The 13,992-nt window shown below is 36.6% G+C and overlaps 1 protein-coding gene and 1 long non-coding RNA gene across 2 annotated transcripts in view; both read right to left on the bottom strand.

Annotated features, from left to right (window-relative positions):
- Positions 1 to 3,298: 3,298 nt before the first annotated feature.
- Positions 3,299 to 4,560, bottom strand: LOC107752027 (uncharacterized). The gene is made up of 2 exons (XR_001641327.1): positions 4,422 to 4,560; positions 3,299 to 4,302 (listed from the first exon to the last, which is right to left on the bottom strand). It is a non-coding gene; the product is annotated as an uncharacterized LOC107752027 (long non-coding RNA).
- A 1,010-nt stretch (positions 4,561 to 5,570) lies between these two features.
- The window catches only part of LOC107752026 (LON peptidase N-terminal domain and RING finger protein 1-like), a 10,972-nt gene continuing 2,550 nt past the window's right edge, over positions 5,571 to 13,992 (bottom strand). The window contains exons 2-12 of the mRNA XM_016567877.1: positions 12,641 to 12,759; positions 11,609 to 11,731; positions 11,252 to 11,422; positions 10,998 to 11,127; positions 10,160 to 10,235; positions 9,235 to 9,349; positions 8,906 to 9,027; positions 8,486 to 8,644; positions 8,107 to 8,269; positions 6,278 to 6,427; positions 5,571 to 6,177 (exon numbers count right to left, since the gene is read on the bottom strand). Coding sequence (XP_016423363.1) covers positions 6,028 to 6,177; positions 6,278 to 6,427; positions 8,107 to 8,269; positions 8,486 to 8,644; positions 8,906 to 9,027; positions 9,235 to 9,349; positions 10,160 to 10,235; positions 10,998 to 11,127; positions 11,252 to 11,422; positions 11,609 to 11,731; positions 12,641 to 12,759 — 1,478 coding nt within the window. The 3' untranslated portion in view covers positions 5,571 to 6,027. The remainder of the gene's footprint in view (positions 6,178 to 6,277; positions 6,428 to 8,106; positions 8,270 to 8,485; positions 8,645 to 8,905; positions 9,028 to 9,234; positions 9,350 to 10,159; positions 10,236 to 10,997; positions 11,128 to 11,251; positions 11,423 to 11,608; positions 11,732 to 12,640; positions 12,760 to 13,992) is intronic.

Raw genomic sequence — 13,992 nt, 5'->3', positions numbered from 1 at the left:
CATTTGTCCATATGTATGTACAAGTCACAGGTGTTTGGTGATGAGTTTTTGGCTCAAGTTCTGCATTTAAAGTCACACCAGAGGTGTTCAGCTGGGATTAGGACTTGGCTTTATGTAGACCAGTCAAGTTCTTCCACACTGACTGAATCAATCAGTGAGACTGAATCAAAAAAAATGTTTAACCTTGCCTTATACACAGAGGCATTGTTGTGTTAGAATAGAAAAGGGTCCTGTTCAAACTACTGGTATAAAATTAGAAGCACACAATTCCCTAGAATAGCATTATGCTTAAACATTAAGATTTGTACTCATGGAAATTACTAATCAAACCTGTTCATTAAAAGGGGGTGTCCCAATACTTTGGGCAATATAGTGTATGTTTGGTGCGGTAGGGGGCTCATATTCTTTCATAGGGCCCAAATTGCTAGAGGCGCCCCTGCTAGTCCCCTGTTGTGCTAACATGCATTGGAGAAAACATTTATTTCATAATGTGAGTTTTCCCCCAATTTCAATTGTTTTACTTCAATGAAAGGTTAGAATTCTATGAATTTTTTGAATGAAAGATCAAAAAGATAAACGATGCAGATTTATTTTCACAGCCGCCTTTGCTCACATTTACCAAGGGTGCCAATATTAGTGTATATTAGCTTATTTTATGCACCGAATTTATTGCTAAATAAATAAAATTAATGGTTAAAAATGCACTTTAGAATCGATATTTTTATGTGAGGATAGATCCTTTCGATACAACATCAGTATCGAAAGTATCGATACTTGGATCGATCCGTCCATCCCCAGCGCTCAGAGTGCTCCTATAGAAACGCGAAGCGCCCTGGGAGCATAAACGCTCGCTCACTGCCAATAAAAAACTTTTTTTTTTTTTTTAAAGGTGCCTCTCACTGCAAAAAAAACGCGTTCTGTCTGATCGGGGCCTACATTATCAAAGAATATTATCACTGACATAGTCTAGCGCGAGTTTAAGAACTCAAAAAAAAAACTCCCGTTATAAACCCTGAAGCTGTCTATACTGTTTGATGAATGTTTCTTCAATAACTTTGTTTTGTTTTGTTTTATCAACTGTATTAGCTCTTCACAGCGGGGCTTTAGATTACTGCGTCTCCTCTTGCCACCTCAGCGAGGGGACAAAGCCAGCTGTCTCTCCCGCTAATCTCCGCCTCTGCGGAGAAGGAGACGCGCTGCCTTCGTTTGTTTTATTACCAAACGCACCGTGAGACTTAAAGTACCAAGGCTCTGATATGTTTACCTTTACTCTTTTGCACACGCCATTTGAAGCTTTATCTGTGTATTGACACAGGGGGGTTAGGCTGGTGTGAAACAAGGCTTCTTTATCAGTCCCAGCTCTGCCACCCCTTAGACGCTCCGTAATCCCTACAAAGAGAACCAAGAGAGGGAGACAAACAGACATATTTGGTATCGTCTCATACATTCGCCATTTATCTCTCTGAAGCATTTGCATTTGACACTGCGGCTCGCAGACTGTAAACAAACAAAAGAGTTTGCGCGTGCACTTGAAAAGTTTATTTTCAATTAACTAGTTACTTGAAAGTTTTATTCGGCCTCTTACCTAGGCTATCGGGCGACGGTTTCTATGGCAACACGGGGCATTTGTTTCCCTGCTGCCCTGCATCATCTCTTCAACACCCTCCATCTCTGACTGGCAGTGTGAGAATTACATTGATTTCATCCCAAATTAATTGCCACATCATGTGGATTTCAACAGCACACAGGTTACCCGCAAACACACCCACATTTCAGCATAGCGCGAGCCGCAGGTTCATGTAATGACTTGTTAAGTACAAAAAAGGTTGTCATCCCCACTCAAAAATAAGCCATAGGCAGGGGAGTTGCATCTGGGTGATGAATCAGTTTAGCTTACCGTACTGCTCTCCTGCCTGTGTTTGTAATGGGCTTTGATGTTCACTTTGAGCTACATCACAAGGACCTCTGTGACTGTGCAGGAATGCTTTTTACACTTAAAGTCAATTAGACGTTTCGAAGTATACATAGGCTACTGTTGGTGTAGTCATAGCGAAATTTCGCTGCAAATTTGCGTGACCAACCTGTTGCGAAATCTGCGCGGGGAAATCTTTCGCTCACACGAGAAATTGCTGATCGCGTGAATTCCTGTAACGACTGGATTAAATGTGCTGTAGGCCTATGTCATTTTTTGACTGTACTAAAGCATACAATTTCATGTTTGCAGATCTTTAGGAAACATGCTAAGTTCACATAGGCTACTTGTTTCTCCGAAAAACAATGCTACAGTCTGTTATTCTATTTTGACATTTTGAACAATCGTCGAGCGACGGTAAAATGTGATCGCACTTTTCTACTTGCTTGCTGCAGACAGTGATTTAATATGTCATAACTAATTCCAAAATTATGAAAAAAATATATAGTCTAATGCCATAACTTTTATTTGTTTAAATATTTCCATACCTAGTTTCGTTTATCTCAGCCTGATGCTCACTTTATTTATTTATTTTATTTTTATTTTTTTCCCTTTATTGTTATGATTGTTAGTTATATTTAAAGAGATTCGCCCAAAAGAGTTTAATCAAAAATTAACATTCTGGTATTATTTACTCACACTTATGTTATTGCAAACCTGTAAACTAGGCTACTTCCTTTTTTTGGAACATAATAGATATTTTGAAGAATGTTTAACAAGGTTCCATTTGTTAATATTAGTTAACTACATTAGTTGACATGAACTAACAATGAAAAATACTTCTAAAGCATTTATTAATCTAATCAATGTTAATTTCAACATTATTAAAAAAATAAAGTTGTATCTGTTAGCATTTAATGAACATAACTTTTGTATTTTTATTAATGTTAACAAAGATTAATAACTTTAATGTATAACTAACGTTGATGAATGGGACCTTATTGTAAAGTGTTACCATGTTTTGTCCATTCAGTGAAAGTCATTGGAGTCCAAAATATAGACCCCCACTGTCCTTTATTAGGCTATATTGACAAAAAAAATAAAAAAGAGACATATTTTTATATATAATTTTATAGTGAACTATTCCAGTAACTCCTTTAGACCAGTCTGCTTAGAGAAACAAATAAATAACACACAAGCATCTTTACTTTTTCAAATTAATTGAAGATGCTCGTAGGCGCTAATACGTCAGACATTTTGTGATTGTATGACGCCATCTAGTGGTTGCTTGGTAATATGATAAACGGTTGATTTTAATGTTTTTGTTGTTGTTAAGTTTGATTTTTGCCAGTTCCAATGACAGAAAAGCAATGATATGCTGAATGATTGATTTTAATGTTACATTTATTGTATAATGTGTATCTCATAACTCCTTAAGGGTTAAAGACAAACCTCTCAAAAGAAAAAATCACTGATATAGCCCCTGAGATTACACCAGGCAAAACTAATTTTAAAATACTCCAAACACATAAATATATGGCATAAAGAAGAATTATTGACAAAGAGAAGAAATACTTTGCATCAGACTCCACTGATCATTTGAAATAAATGAGCAAGCATCATTTGCCGTTGAATGGAAATATTTGCCTCTCAAACAATTTCTTTACAAAATAGAGGATGTAATCTTGATTAGTGATTCTGATTTGACTAATCTATATTTGTAGATTAAATCTAACTGAAGTCTTTTTACTTACACAAGACATCTGATTTGAGGGCTATAGTAGCATCCTTCTTTTTTATGAGACTATAGTGTAGAATAAAGTCACTCTAAATTGCACTTTTACTATCCCGAAGCAACACCACAGGATCTGCCACCTTCACATACAATTAAACCAGAAGGGTGAGAATTTGACATTGTCAGGCTCACAACCACGTTACTGAGAAACTACAGACAGATGAAGCAACAGTTCTGACAGCACTTGTAAGTGATTTCTCCAAGTCCTGTATCCTGAGGATGAAAGGTATTAGACGTCAAGAGTGCACCTTAGATATGAAACAACACATCAGATGCATCAATCAGTACTTAAATTACTAAAGCAAATTCAAATAAAATCCTATTCTGATTTAAATCCCTTTCATAAATATATGTCTCTCTGAATCACTCCACTGCGGTCATGCGATCATAAATAATATGTGGCTCAGCATGACTTTGACCATAGAAGTGTGAAGCGGAACATTACGGAGGCTTCTTTAAATCTCAGTTTTTGTATGAACCTTGTTGTGTCTAATATTTTCTCCAAAAGTTCCCAAATTTTCACTGCTTCAAATAAGACAAATCTAAATCGTTTAGGCATACTGCATTCAAAACGTGGCTGAAAGCAAATCACCCACTTGTTAGTAACTGGTTTGCAATATGGCAAAATTACAGTTAAATGTCTGAGCAGTGCACAACAGATCAAATATGAAAAACCTAAAAATAAATTAACAGTGCAGGTGGGTGCATGTTAACCCTTGTTGGACTTCCAGCCATTAGGAGCTAGACACACATGAGATTAGAACAAACAATGGCACTATCACTAGAGTAGGAACAAAGTCCGTTTCAAGTCCATTTAAGTGTTACATCACATTTAACATTGCAGTTTTAACATTCTGCACTGAAACAGAAGACAGGAAAAATAAGGAACATAAATCCGCAGTCAAATATCTGACCAAATCACCACCAAATATCTGAATCCAGATTAAGGCCCATCACAAGGCACAAACACACAGAAATAATCCAATATGACTGACACAGAGGTTCGGAGAGCTATAATGATCAACCAGATAGCTAAAACCTTCACAACACCTCCCATAACTGCCGTTTGATTATGATTGTACACTAACATTCATATGTTCGGGGTTAAGATTTTTTTTTTTTATGTTTCTGAAAGGCTGCATTTATTTTATTAAAAACAAATACAGTAAAATATTGTTAACATTTAAAATATCTTTTATATTTTGATACATTTTAAAATGTAATTTTTTCCTGTAAAGCCAAAGGTGAATTTGAAATATTCCAGTATTCAGTGTTACATGATCCTTCAGATATCATTCTAATATGCTGATTTGATGCTCAAGAAACATTTCTTAGTATTATCAATGTTGAAAACAGTTGTGCTGCTTAATGTTACTGTGGAAATAGATACATTTTTCAGTATTCTTTGATGAATAAAAAGTTAAAAAGCACAGTGTTTAAAATATAAATCTTTTGAAATATTTGTTGTCACTCTTAATCAATTCAATGCATCTTTGCTAAATAAAAGTATAAATTTTTTTCAAAAATCTTACTGACCCCAAACTTTTGAATGGTAGAGTACCTTAGCTTCCTCTCTCCTCTCTACTGTCATGCCAGCAAGCTTGCAACACATTTAAACTACGAATGGAACAAGCACAGCTAGCAGCTTTCATTCAGATAGTGTATTCTGTGCCATTAGTATTGCAATATTAATAGAACTCCTCATCTGTTACTGAGGATAATATTATTTCTGATTCTACTAAAAGATACGGCTGGAATTGTGGGATTTTGAGGCTGCAGTCATAAGCGTTTCATTCATGCATAATCAATTAGTTCCTATTCAGTCATCAATCGCTTGGGCCAACTGTTTCCCTCTCGGCCACAAATGTGAGCTACACATTAAAAAAAAATCTTGGCCAGGGTCCAGTACTACTGGAAACATCTCAAATGTATGTCAGCAAAACTAGGATGCAACATTTGGCATCCACTCTGATGTTTAATGAAGCGAACAGCGTGAACCAATAAACAGCTGTTCTGTGTAGAACGAGTCCTTGACTCTTTGGTGCTCGACTCAAGTAAGAATTAGTAAAGATTAATTCAATAGTTGTACAGCCACTGGAACCGGTCATGTCATTTTTAACCAACCCATATCACAGCTGTCCATTGTGTTATCCAGAGATCTTGTGTATGGATTATGATCAGAAAAAAGTATAAAATTTTGGCAAGAGCAAACAAATCTCTTGCAGTTGAATTTAAAATGTACATAAAAAAAAAAATCATGTCTTCCATGGTGCATGCATGTGATGTGATCAGAGATACTGGCATATAATGTGTCTCCGTCCTATCTCTGAGAGAAGTATTCTAGTACGATACGTAGATGACCCAGTCTGTCCTTCAGGGATGTCAGAGACAGAACGGTGGTCTGATAGGCTGGATCTAACTGCAGCACTGACAGCAGCCACCAGCACCAGGCCGGCCCATTAGCAGATGCCTGCAATGCACAAAAACACATTCATTCTCATTAAGAAGTTACTATTAAAATGCGCGATCTGTGGTTTTGTTAATAAACGCAATATTCGGTGGGCTCTGACCTGAATGTCGTCCTCTTTCTCGGGCATGATGCCGTACTGCCGGGTGATCTGCTCCTGAATGCAGCTGTTCAGACGGTGGTACCACTCCCTCGCCTGCTGATATACGCTGTCATGGAGACGCTGCAGTAATTCAAGCTCGGCACTTTCAACCTAAACCCAAATGCATGCAAATGTTAGGTGGACAAACAAGTTTTACTGTCACACTCAACTTCAACCAGAGGATAAAATAATGTAATCATAATATGGATGGGTTTGAAAAGAGCTTGAATTTGTTGACTAACAGGCAGTTAATCACAAGCTCCTCTTCCTAATGTCTGCTGAATACACATGCAATTAACACTAATTAACATTAAGTATTTACTTGATATTCAATTTGCAGTACTAACAAAAGGTTTTGTATTTAATGTCATTATAAGCAATCCATCACAGTCTCAGGCTTGTGATAGCAGTAATAACTCTCTCTCATGAATCTTTAATAGATGCTTTTCATTGAATGCTCAATCGTGACATCTTATTTAGGTAGTTAAGACACATAACCATAGGGAAAATGACTAGAAGATTAAAACCTTTTAACGTAACAGAAAGCCAGACTGCACAAAAAAGCCACACTGTTGCCTAAAGCATTTCATGAATTTATTAATAAACGTTTAAAGTCTGTGTAAAGGCAATTCATTCAGAGAATTGTTTCTAAACACATTGTAAATGTTAGAAATGTATTGCTGAAAACACGTTACAAAGACTGCAAACTATGTAGTACTGAATTGTGGAGTTAAGCCGCTTTTCCACTGTCTTCGACATTTGGATACGACTGTCGCATTTCTCCCCCTAGCGGCAGTCGCCCAGAACTTTCAAACTGGTCATAAAGCAACCATTACCCTCGGCTTATTCACCATGGTAAAATGAATTATTTTAATGAATATAATGAATGTATGAATATATCCACACAAAACAAATGACCCCCCAAATAAAAACATACTAGGTTTTATGTGGCTAATCAACGTTTTGTTTTTGTTTTTTCGTTCAAATTTGGCTGGGTGGTTAATAACACATTTTTCTGTGTTGTGACAAACTCAGAACACATATTTATTATTGCTATATGCAAAATATACACAGACTTTAATTGCAGGAGTCAAAATGAAATCTTGTTCCACAACAGGACAAAGCAACTCTTTACTAAAATCATATGTTTTAATATAAAATACTGAAATGTTATGTTTACTATAGTTTATAATATATCATATACTATGTTATAAAATAATTATTTGTGATTGATAGTTAATATGGCAGGAAAAGCTTACTACTACCACAGCATGCTTTGGAAGAATACTATACTGAGATTTTAGAGGAAGTATGTACAGCAGATAGCAGGCCATGCATTGGATAAATTATAGATTGGAAGTGTGCCATCAGGAAACATCTCAGTTAAACATGTGCCAGATCTCCATTAGGACAGGCACTGTATCCTTTAAGACGAGAAGTGCAATTTCATTTACAATCAAGGACTGTATTATAGAAACTTCCTATCGTAAGCTCATCTTAAGATAAGTTAAGATCTGATCAAACTAACTGAAATCATCATGGTTACTAAACAGATTAGATAGAATTCTTGAATTTCGGATGTTTATGTAATAAAGCCCCATGAGCACAATCTTATTTACAGTATAGGCAGTGAACCATTGTATAATCTGGTTATACGGTTTAGATTTTGAATATTCCCCATGCAGCCTGACTTTATGTGCCTTAATACTGCTTGGAAAATACTTTTTCCAATATAATTTTTCTTGGCCTTAGATCTGAAATTTGAGATATGGCAGTCTGTAACCTCTGACCTTATGGTCCTCCAGGTACTCAATATCAGCAGTTTGATAGCCATCCCTCTGTCCTCTCCTGAGCACTCGGAAGCGACTTCCTCCCACTGTATCCACATAGGAGCGACCATCAGGAAGCAAATCCAGATCCAAAATATTCAACATGCAGCCATAATCTGCAAAGCTATGACAGGAAATTCTGGGATCAAAACACTTGAAAGGCATTCCCATATATATACACATATTATATACACTACTAACCCCAAACTTTTGAAAGCTAGTGTGTATATTTATTTTAATTAATAACACTTACCAAAGTTTCTTAAAATCTGTAAGAGTGCAAAAGTTAGCATAACCTTCAAATGACAGATGCTAGCTGCATGATATTTTATTTGTATACCCTTTGCCGTGCTCGTAGCTGCACATGCCAAACTTTTTGGTGCCCGTCTCCATACATCGCCGCATCATCAGACGGTAACGAGGCTCAAAGATGTGCAGTGGACATGGGATGCCAGGGTACGCCACAGTGCACACAAAGATTGGGATGTCCTTAGTCAAACTAGAGATAAGAGAGGGTAATTAATAATTCTGCTTTTGCATAACTTTTCCCGGTATCAAACAGTTTCTGGACTGCTAAAACCACTAATAAAATGTTAAGACTGCTAGACATTTTAACCATCTCATTTTATCCCATTTCATTGTGAAAAGCAATGCAGATACTGGAGTTCAGCAGCATAGGAATGTCAGTTGATAGTAACTTATGACTTGCAATATATAGACAGGACCGATGTTTTTCGTTATCTCTGAGAGGGGCACTCACTTAGAGAGCTCTGCCATCTCCGCCTCGTGCACCTGTTTCCTCTCAGCCAACTGCTGGGGGAAGAGGCGGGACATAATCTCCTGCAGCAGCACGGTGGGGTTGTACATCCTGTTCTTAAAATACTGGAATAGGAAGTAATGAGGTGAGACTTCTATGCAACATGATTTGCTCAGTTTTTTTTTTTTTTTTTTGTATGAAAACAATGTGATTGACTTGCATTAGAAGGATTAGACTACTGGGCTTTTGTTTACTCTGAGGCTAAATGTTTCTACATGCTTCTAAATGTTAAAAACGTGTAATTATTGTAAAAGTCTGTGTTTTAGTAGTACCTCCTGCAGTGGTTGTTTACAAAGTGGACAGCGTAGATTATGGTCCAGACTTCTCTCAATGCAGTTTTTGCAGAAGGTGTGTCCACAGGGTGTCGTCACCGGCTCATAGAATAACCTTTAATCCATCAGTCATGACAGGATCAAAGATAAGAAGTGGGCAATTGACAAATAAATCTGTTTATGCACAACTTGTATATAATAAGTGATATACAGTAAGCTCACACAAGTCCTCTGTAATACTAGACTGTTAAAACCCCTGTTAAGACATATTTTAACCATCTGTCGTTATCCTATTTGTAGTCGTGGCCTAATGGTTAGAGAGTTGGACTTGTAATCTGAAGGTTGCGGGTTCGAGTCTCAGGTCAGGCAGGAATTGTAGGTGGGGGGAGTGAATAACCAGTGCTCTCTTCCACCCTCAATACCACGACTGAGGTGTGACCCTTGAGCAGGGCACAGAACCCCCAACTGCTCCCCGGACGCTGCAGCAATATGGCTGCCTACTGCTCCGGGTGTGTGTTCACAGTGTGTGTGTGTGTGTGTTCACTACTGTGTGTGTGCACTTGGATGGGTTAAATGCAGAGCACAAATTCTGAGTATGGGTCACCATACTTGGCCACACGTCACTTCACTTTTATTAAGAAAAGGATCATTTTGCAAATGCTGGTCCAGGCCTCTACGGCACCGGAAATTTAACTGATAATACCTTAATATCTTGAAATACATTTGTTAAACGACAAAACAAGAATAAAATATGTTATAAAAATGTTATTTGCTTAAAGTATTACAAAAGTATTGTGTCTTCAAATAGGCAAGTGCCTGCTGTAATCTAACATTTAAATACCATAGCAAAACTAAAGGAAATAAAAGTGTCTGGTAGCAGGAAACAATGGCAGTGAAGCAGGACACAATATAAATCTCCACTGACCTGATGCAGAGAGGGCACTCAAAATCACTCACAGTCAGAACGCTGAGGCAGGACTCTCTGGCCACACTGCACACACCTACAGAATCAAACAAACAAAATCAAGCTTGAATGGATGTCGTTTTGATTGGTTGTCTAACCATGCTAATGAGGAGTGTAAATGAATAGACTATTATTTGAGCCTTGCTTATGAAGTCAAATGGAATAATATTTATATTAATAATAATTATCCATCCATCCATTCTCCAAACCGCTTATCCATTGTATGGTAACGAGGATGCTGGGGTCTATTAATAATTATTATTATTAACTATTTAATAATAATGTAAATGTATAAGCCATTATGTTACCTGTTACTAATGAACAAAGAACTAACAAAACCCAAAGTAATCTAGAAAATCTAAATTAATATGAAATGTTTAATATGATTATGTACTAACTTTATACTTAAGCAATAAAGCACTCAAGGCTGTGTTATATTGTTCATATAGCTTAGCTAATATGCTATACTGTGAATATAATCATGGCTAAAGTGGCAAACCAGTATCACACAAATTGCTGAAACCAACACTTACAGTACATACATTATCAAGTTTTCTTTATTTAATGTGTTGCTTAATGCTACAAAAAAGTAAATGCTAAAATTTTATCAGACAAAGTAACTAAACTACAGCCTTTCTGCACTTCTGGACTGAAGCTATGCAAATGTATTTTTAAAATTGTTCGATTATTATTGAATTATATTTAATACTAAAACAATGTTTTAACCATTCCTAAATGTTGCATGTTCAAATGTGAATGCATTACATTTGTTCTGTAGTAGTGATTAAGATATCTTCACCTCTGTTCTGTTTCTCTTCTCTCTTCATCATCAGTTCCTCATCATCCTCAGCAGTGGGGAGAAAGGACACGGCCTGACACAGGCTCAGGCAGCACTCGCCGCTGGTGCCGTGCTTCACTTTAGTTGCATTCTAGGACAGAACAGAAAAGAGCCTGAGAGTAAGCAAAAACTTTTCCTAATGATGCTCACATTACCGATGTTACATTTCAAAAGTGAAGTTACACAACAGCATTAGTGCTGTGCGCACACCTCACCTGCACGGGATCACTTTGACCTTCAGTATTGTTGTGGGAGTAGCGCTGACCATCTGGACACGAGGGGCTTACAGAGCTGGTGATAGGACAGAGATCTTGCAAGTACTCAGACACAACATGCAGCATCCGTGGAACTTCTTCTGGTACAGCCATGCCCTCTGCCTCTAAGATCTGCATACGAATCAGTGAGTGTATTATTGAAACATTCATTTATGTTTTTCAACAGAACATGCTCTCTGTATGGATGTTTTGGTACTGAATCACTCAAAATGATTCTAAAAGGTATGATTCTATCTACAGAAAAATGTTTAGTTGAGTATATGCTTTGTTCATTATACCTGATTTCTGAAAACTCACCTTCTTAATCTGATTTTTTGCAGGGGCAAAATCAGGCTGCTGCTTCAGGCAGCAGTAAAACTGGACGAGGGCTTCAGGCCGTCTGCCCATTTCAAGAAGCACATTCCCTTTACGAAAGACACCCTACAAAACACAGAATTCAACCAATTAGCACAGGTAACCCTATTTAATTTATTAAATACAATATTTAATAAACACAATAGCAAAATCCTCAGGTATAAATGTAAATCTACTGTTTTACATAAAGTTTTCAGCAGTGCTTTATTGTGCCAATATGTACCATTCAAAAGCTTGGGGTCAGTAAGATATAAAATATGAGTCTCTTATGCTTATCAAGGCTGCATTTATTTGATCAAAAAAAAAACAGTAATATTATTACAATTTAAAATAACTGTTTTCTATTTGAATATATTTTAAAATATAATTTATTCCTGTGATGGTAAAGCCAAATTTTTCAGCATTGTTACTCCAGTCTTCAGTGTCACATGATACTTCAGAAATCATTCTAATATGCCGATTTGGCGCTTCAAGAAACATTTCATATTATTATAAACATTGAAAATAGTTGTTCTGCTTAATATTTTTGTGGTACTTTTTTTTCATAATTCTTTGATAAATAGAAGGTTCATAATAGCAGCATTTATTTGAAAACATAAATAGAAATATTCTGTAACATTATAAATATAAATAACTTATATTTATAATGTTACAGAATATTTAATTGAATTTAATTGAATGGTAGTGTATGCCAGTATACTGCTGTGAGAATAATGTCAAATCCCACAATGTGCTCTAGCCATACCAACAGATATTGCATAACTGCAAAATTGTCAGTCATTTCCGAAATACCATGCTATGAGAACGCAGACATTTCAGAGATCTAGCATGAATTAAATGACAGGAATTAAAAGCAATAACCCTGGTTTCAAACATGAACTTGATACAGATTTTCATAATGTTAACACTACTCCTAAACAAAAGTCTTGTCCCTATATATAAATAATCAGCACAGTTAGCAAAGACGGCCCTCACCTCAGTCCAGTTGGGTCGCACACAGCACAGGTCATCCAGGTCACGGAGGGCATCAGAAAAGCGACGGAGGCCCATGCAGGCCTCAGCTCGCCACACTTTCAGACTCACATCTTCAGGGGCTGTAGATACATGAAAAGATGGACAGTGTGGTCCTCAGTCTTATTTCAGACATATGCTTTTATCAGTTTTGAGCATTTTAAATGTGCATAAACAAAAAGGCCAACCTAAATGCACTTTATCACTCTGTGAATAGCTGCACTCTGCATAAGCATTCCTCCCAACACCTTCAGGGAACACTGTGTATTAGTGCATAGTTAACTTCTAGTTAACAGTCGGGTTTCCCAAAGTAAAACATCTATTTATTTTCTCCACACTTGAATTGATTTTTAATGATAACTTATAAACCCTTTAAAGACAAACCTGATGTGAACTCCGAGGTTGTTAATCAATGGTATATTCTTTTATTTATTTCAACGTATTTTTAAAATGATCTAGTATTTTGAGAGCATAGGAAATTGTTTTTTTATGACATCACTGTGAAAACCCCTTTTTGGAACCTTTATTTTTAAGAGTGTGGCATATAACGCTTTAAGAAAGACTTTTTAAATTGGTAAAAAATAATGGAAAAAACTATTCCGGGAACCAACGCACCAAGTAGGGGGGCACTAATGTACTCTATACCACTTGGACGGCATTACATGACCATCTAATAGCATAATCCAAAAAGAAGAAAAAGAAAATGCCTGATGCATAAAAATCAGATGCAACTGATGTAGTTCACCTGCTACAAAATACACAAAGGAAGAGGTGGATGAGTGTGCATTAATCTAAGATTAATCAAACACAACTACAAAGGGATCTGACAATGACTGGAAATCCAAGATTTCTATTAATTATTGCATAAAGAGGGAAAAAATGCAAGTTGCATTTACGTCACTTACATGTGCACTTTGACAGATGAAATAACCGGGTTGTTACCAATACAAAACCAGATTATGTCATAGGATCCTTGGTTACACAACAGGGAAAGTATATGTGGGGCAGAACGCTGAGTGTACAGGAAACTGCCTCTAATTGGATTCAAAGAGTTGACAGACATCTCGGTTTGGCCTCGGAGGTTTATGTTACTAGACAGATAATTGCAGTCATTCAGTGGCTGTAAAATGATACGTAATTCACTAAAGGGCAAATGGTACTGTTGCTGTTAAGAGTAATGCTATATCTACAAGAGAAGAAACTTACAATATTATCAAACTGTGCTAGCTCATACTGTCACTGGATACATTAATTGCACCCGATTCTCCAAAACTACATTTGTGCATCTTACAATATGTTCTATAATGTCTCCTTTG

This window comes from Sinocyclocheilus rhinocerous, unplaced genomic scaffold (assembly GCF_001515625.1).
Source record: "Sinocyclocheilus rhinocerous isolate Xijiao unplaced genomic scaffold, SAMN03320098_v1.1 scaffold662, whole genome shotgun sequence".
NCBI lineage: Eukaryota > Metazoa > Chordata > Actinopteri > Cypriniformes > Cyprinidae > Sinocyclocheilus > Sinocyclocheilus rhinocerous.
The sequence above is the reverse complement of the archived record's forward strand: the minus strand, read 5'-3'. Positions and strand labels throughout refer to the sequence as shown.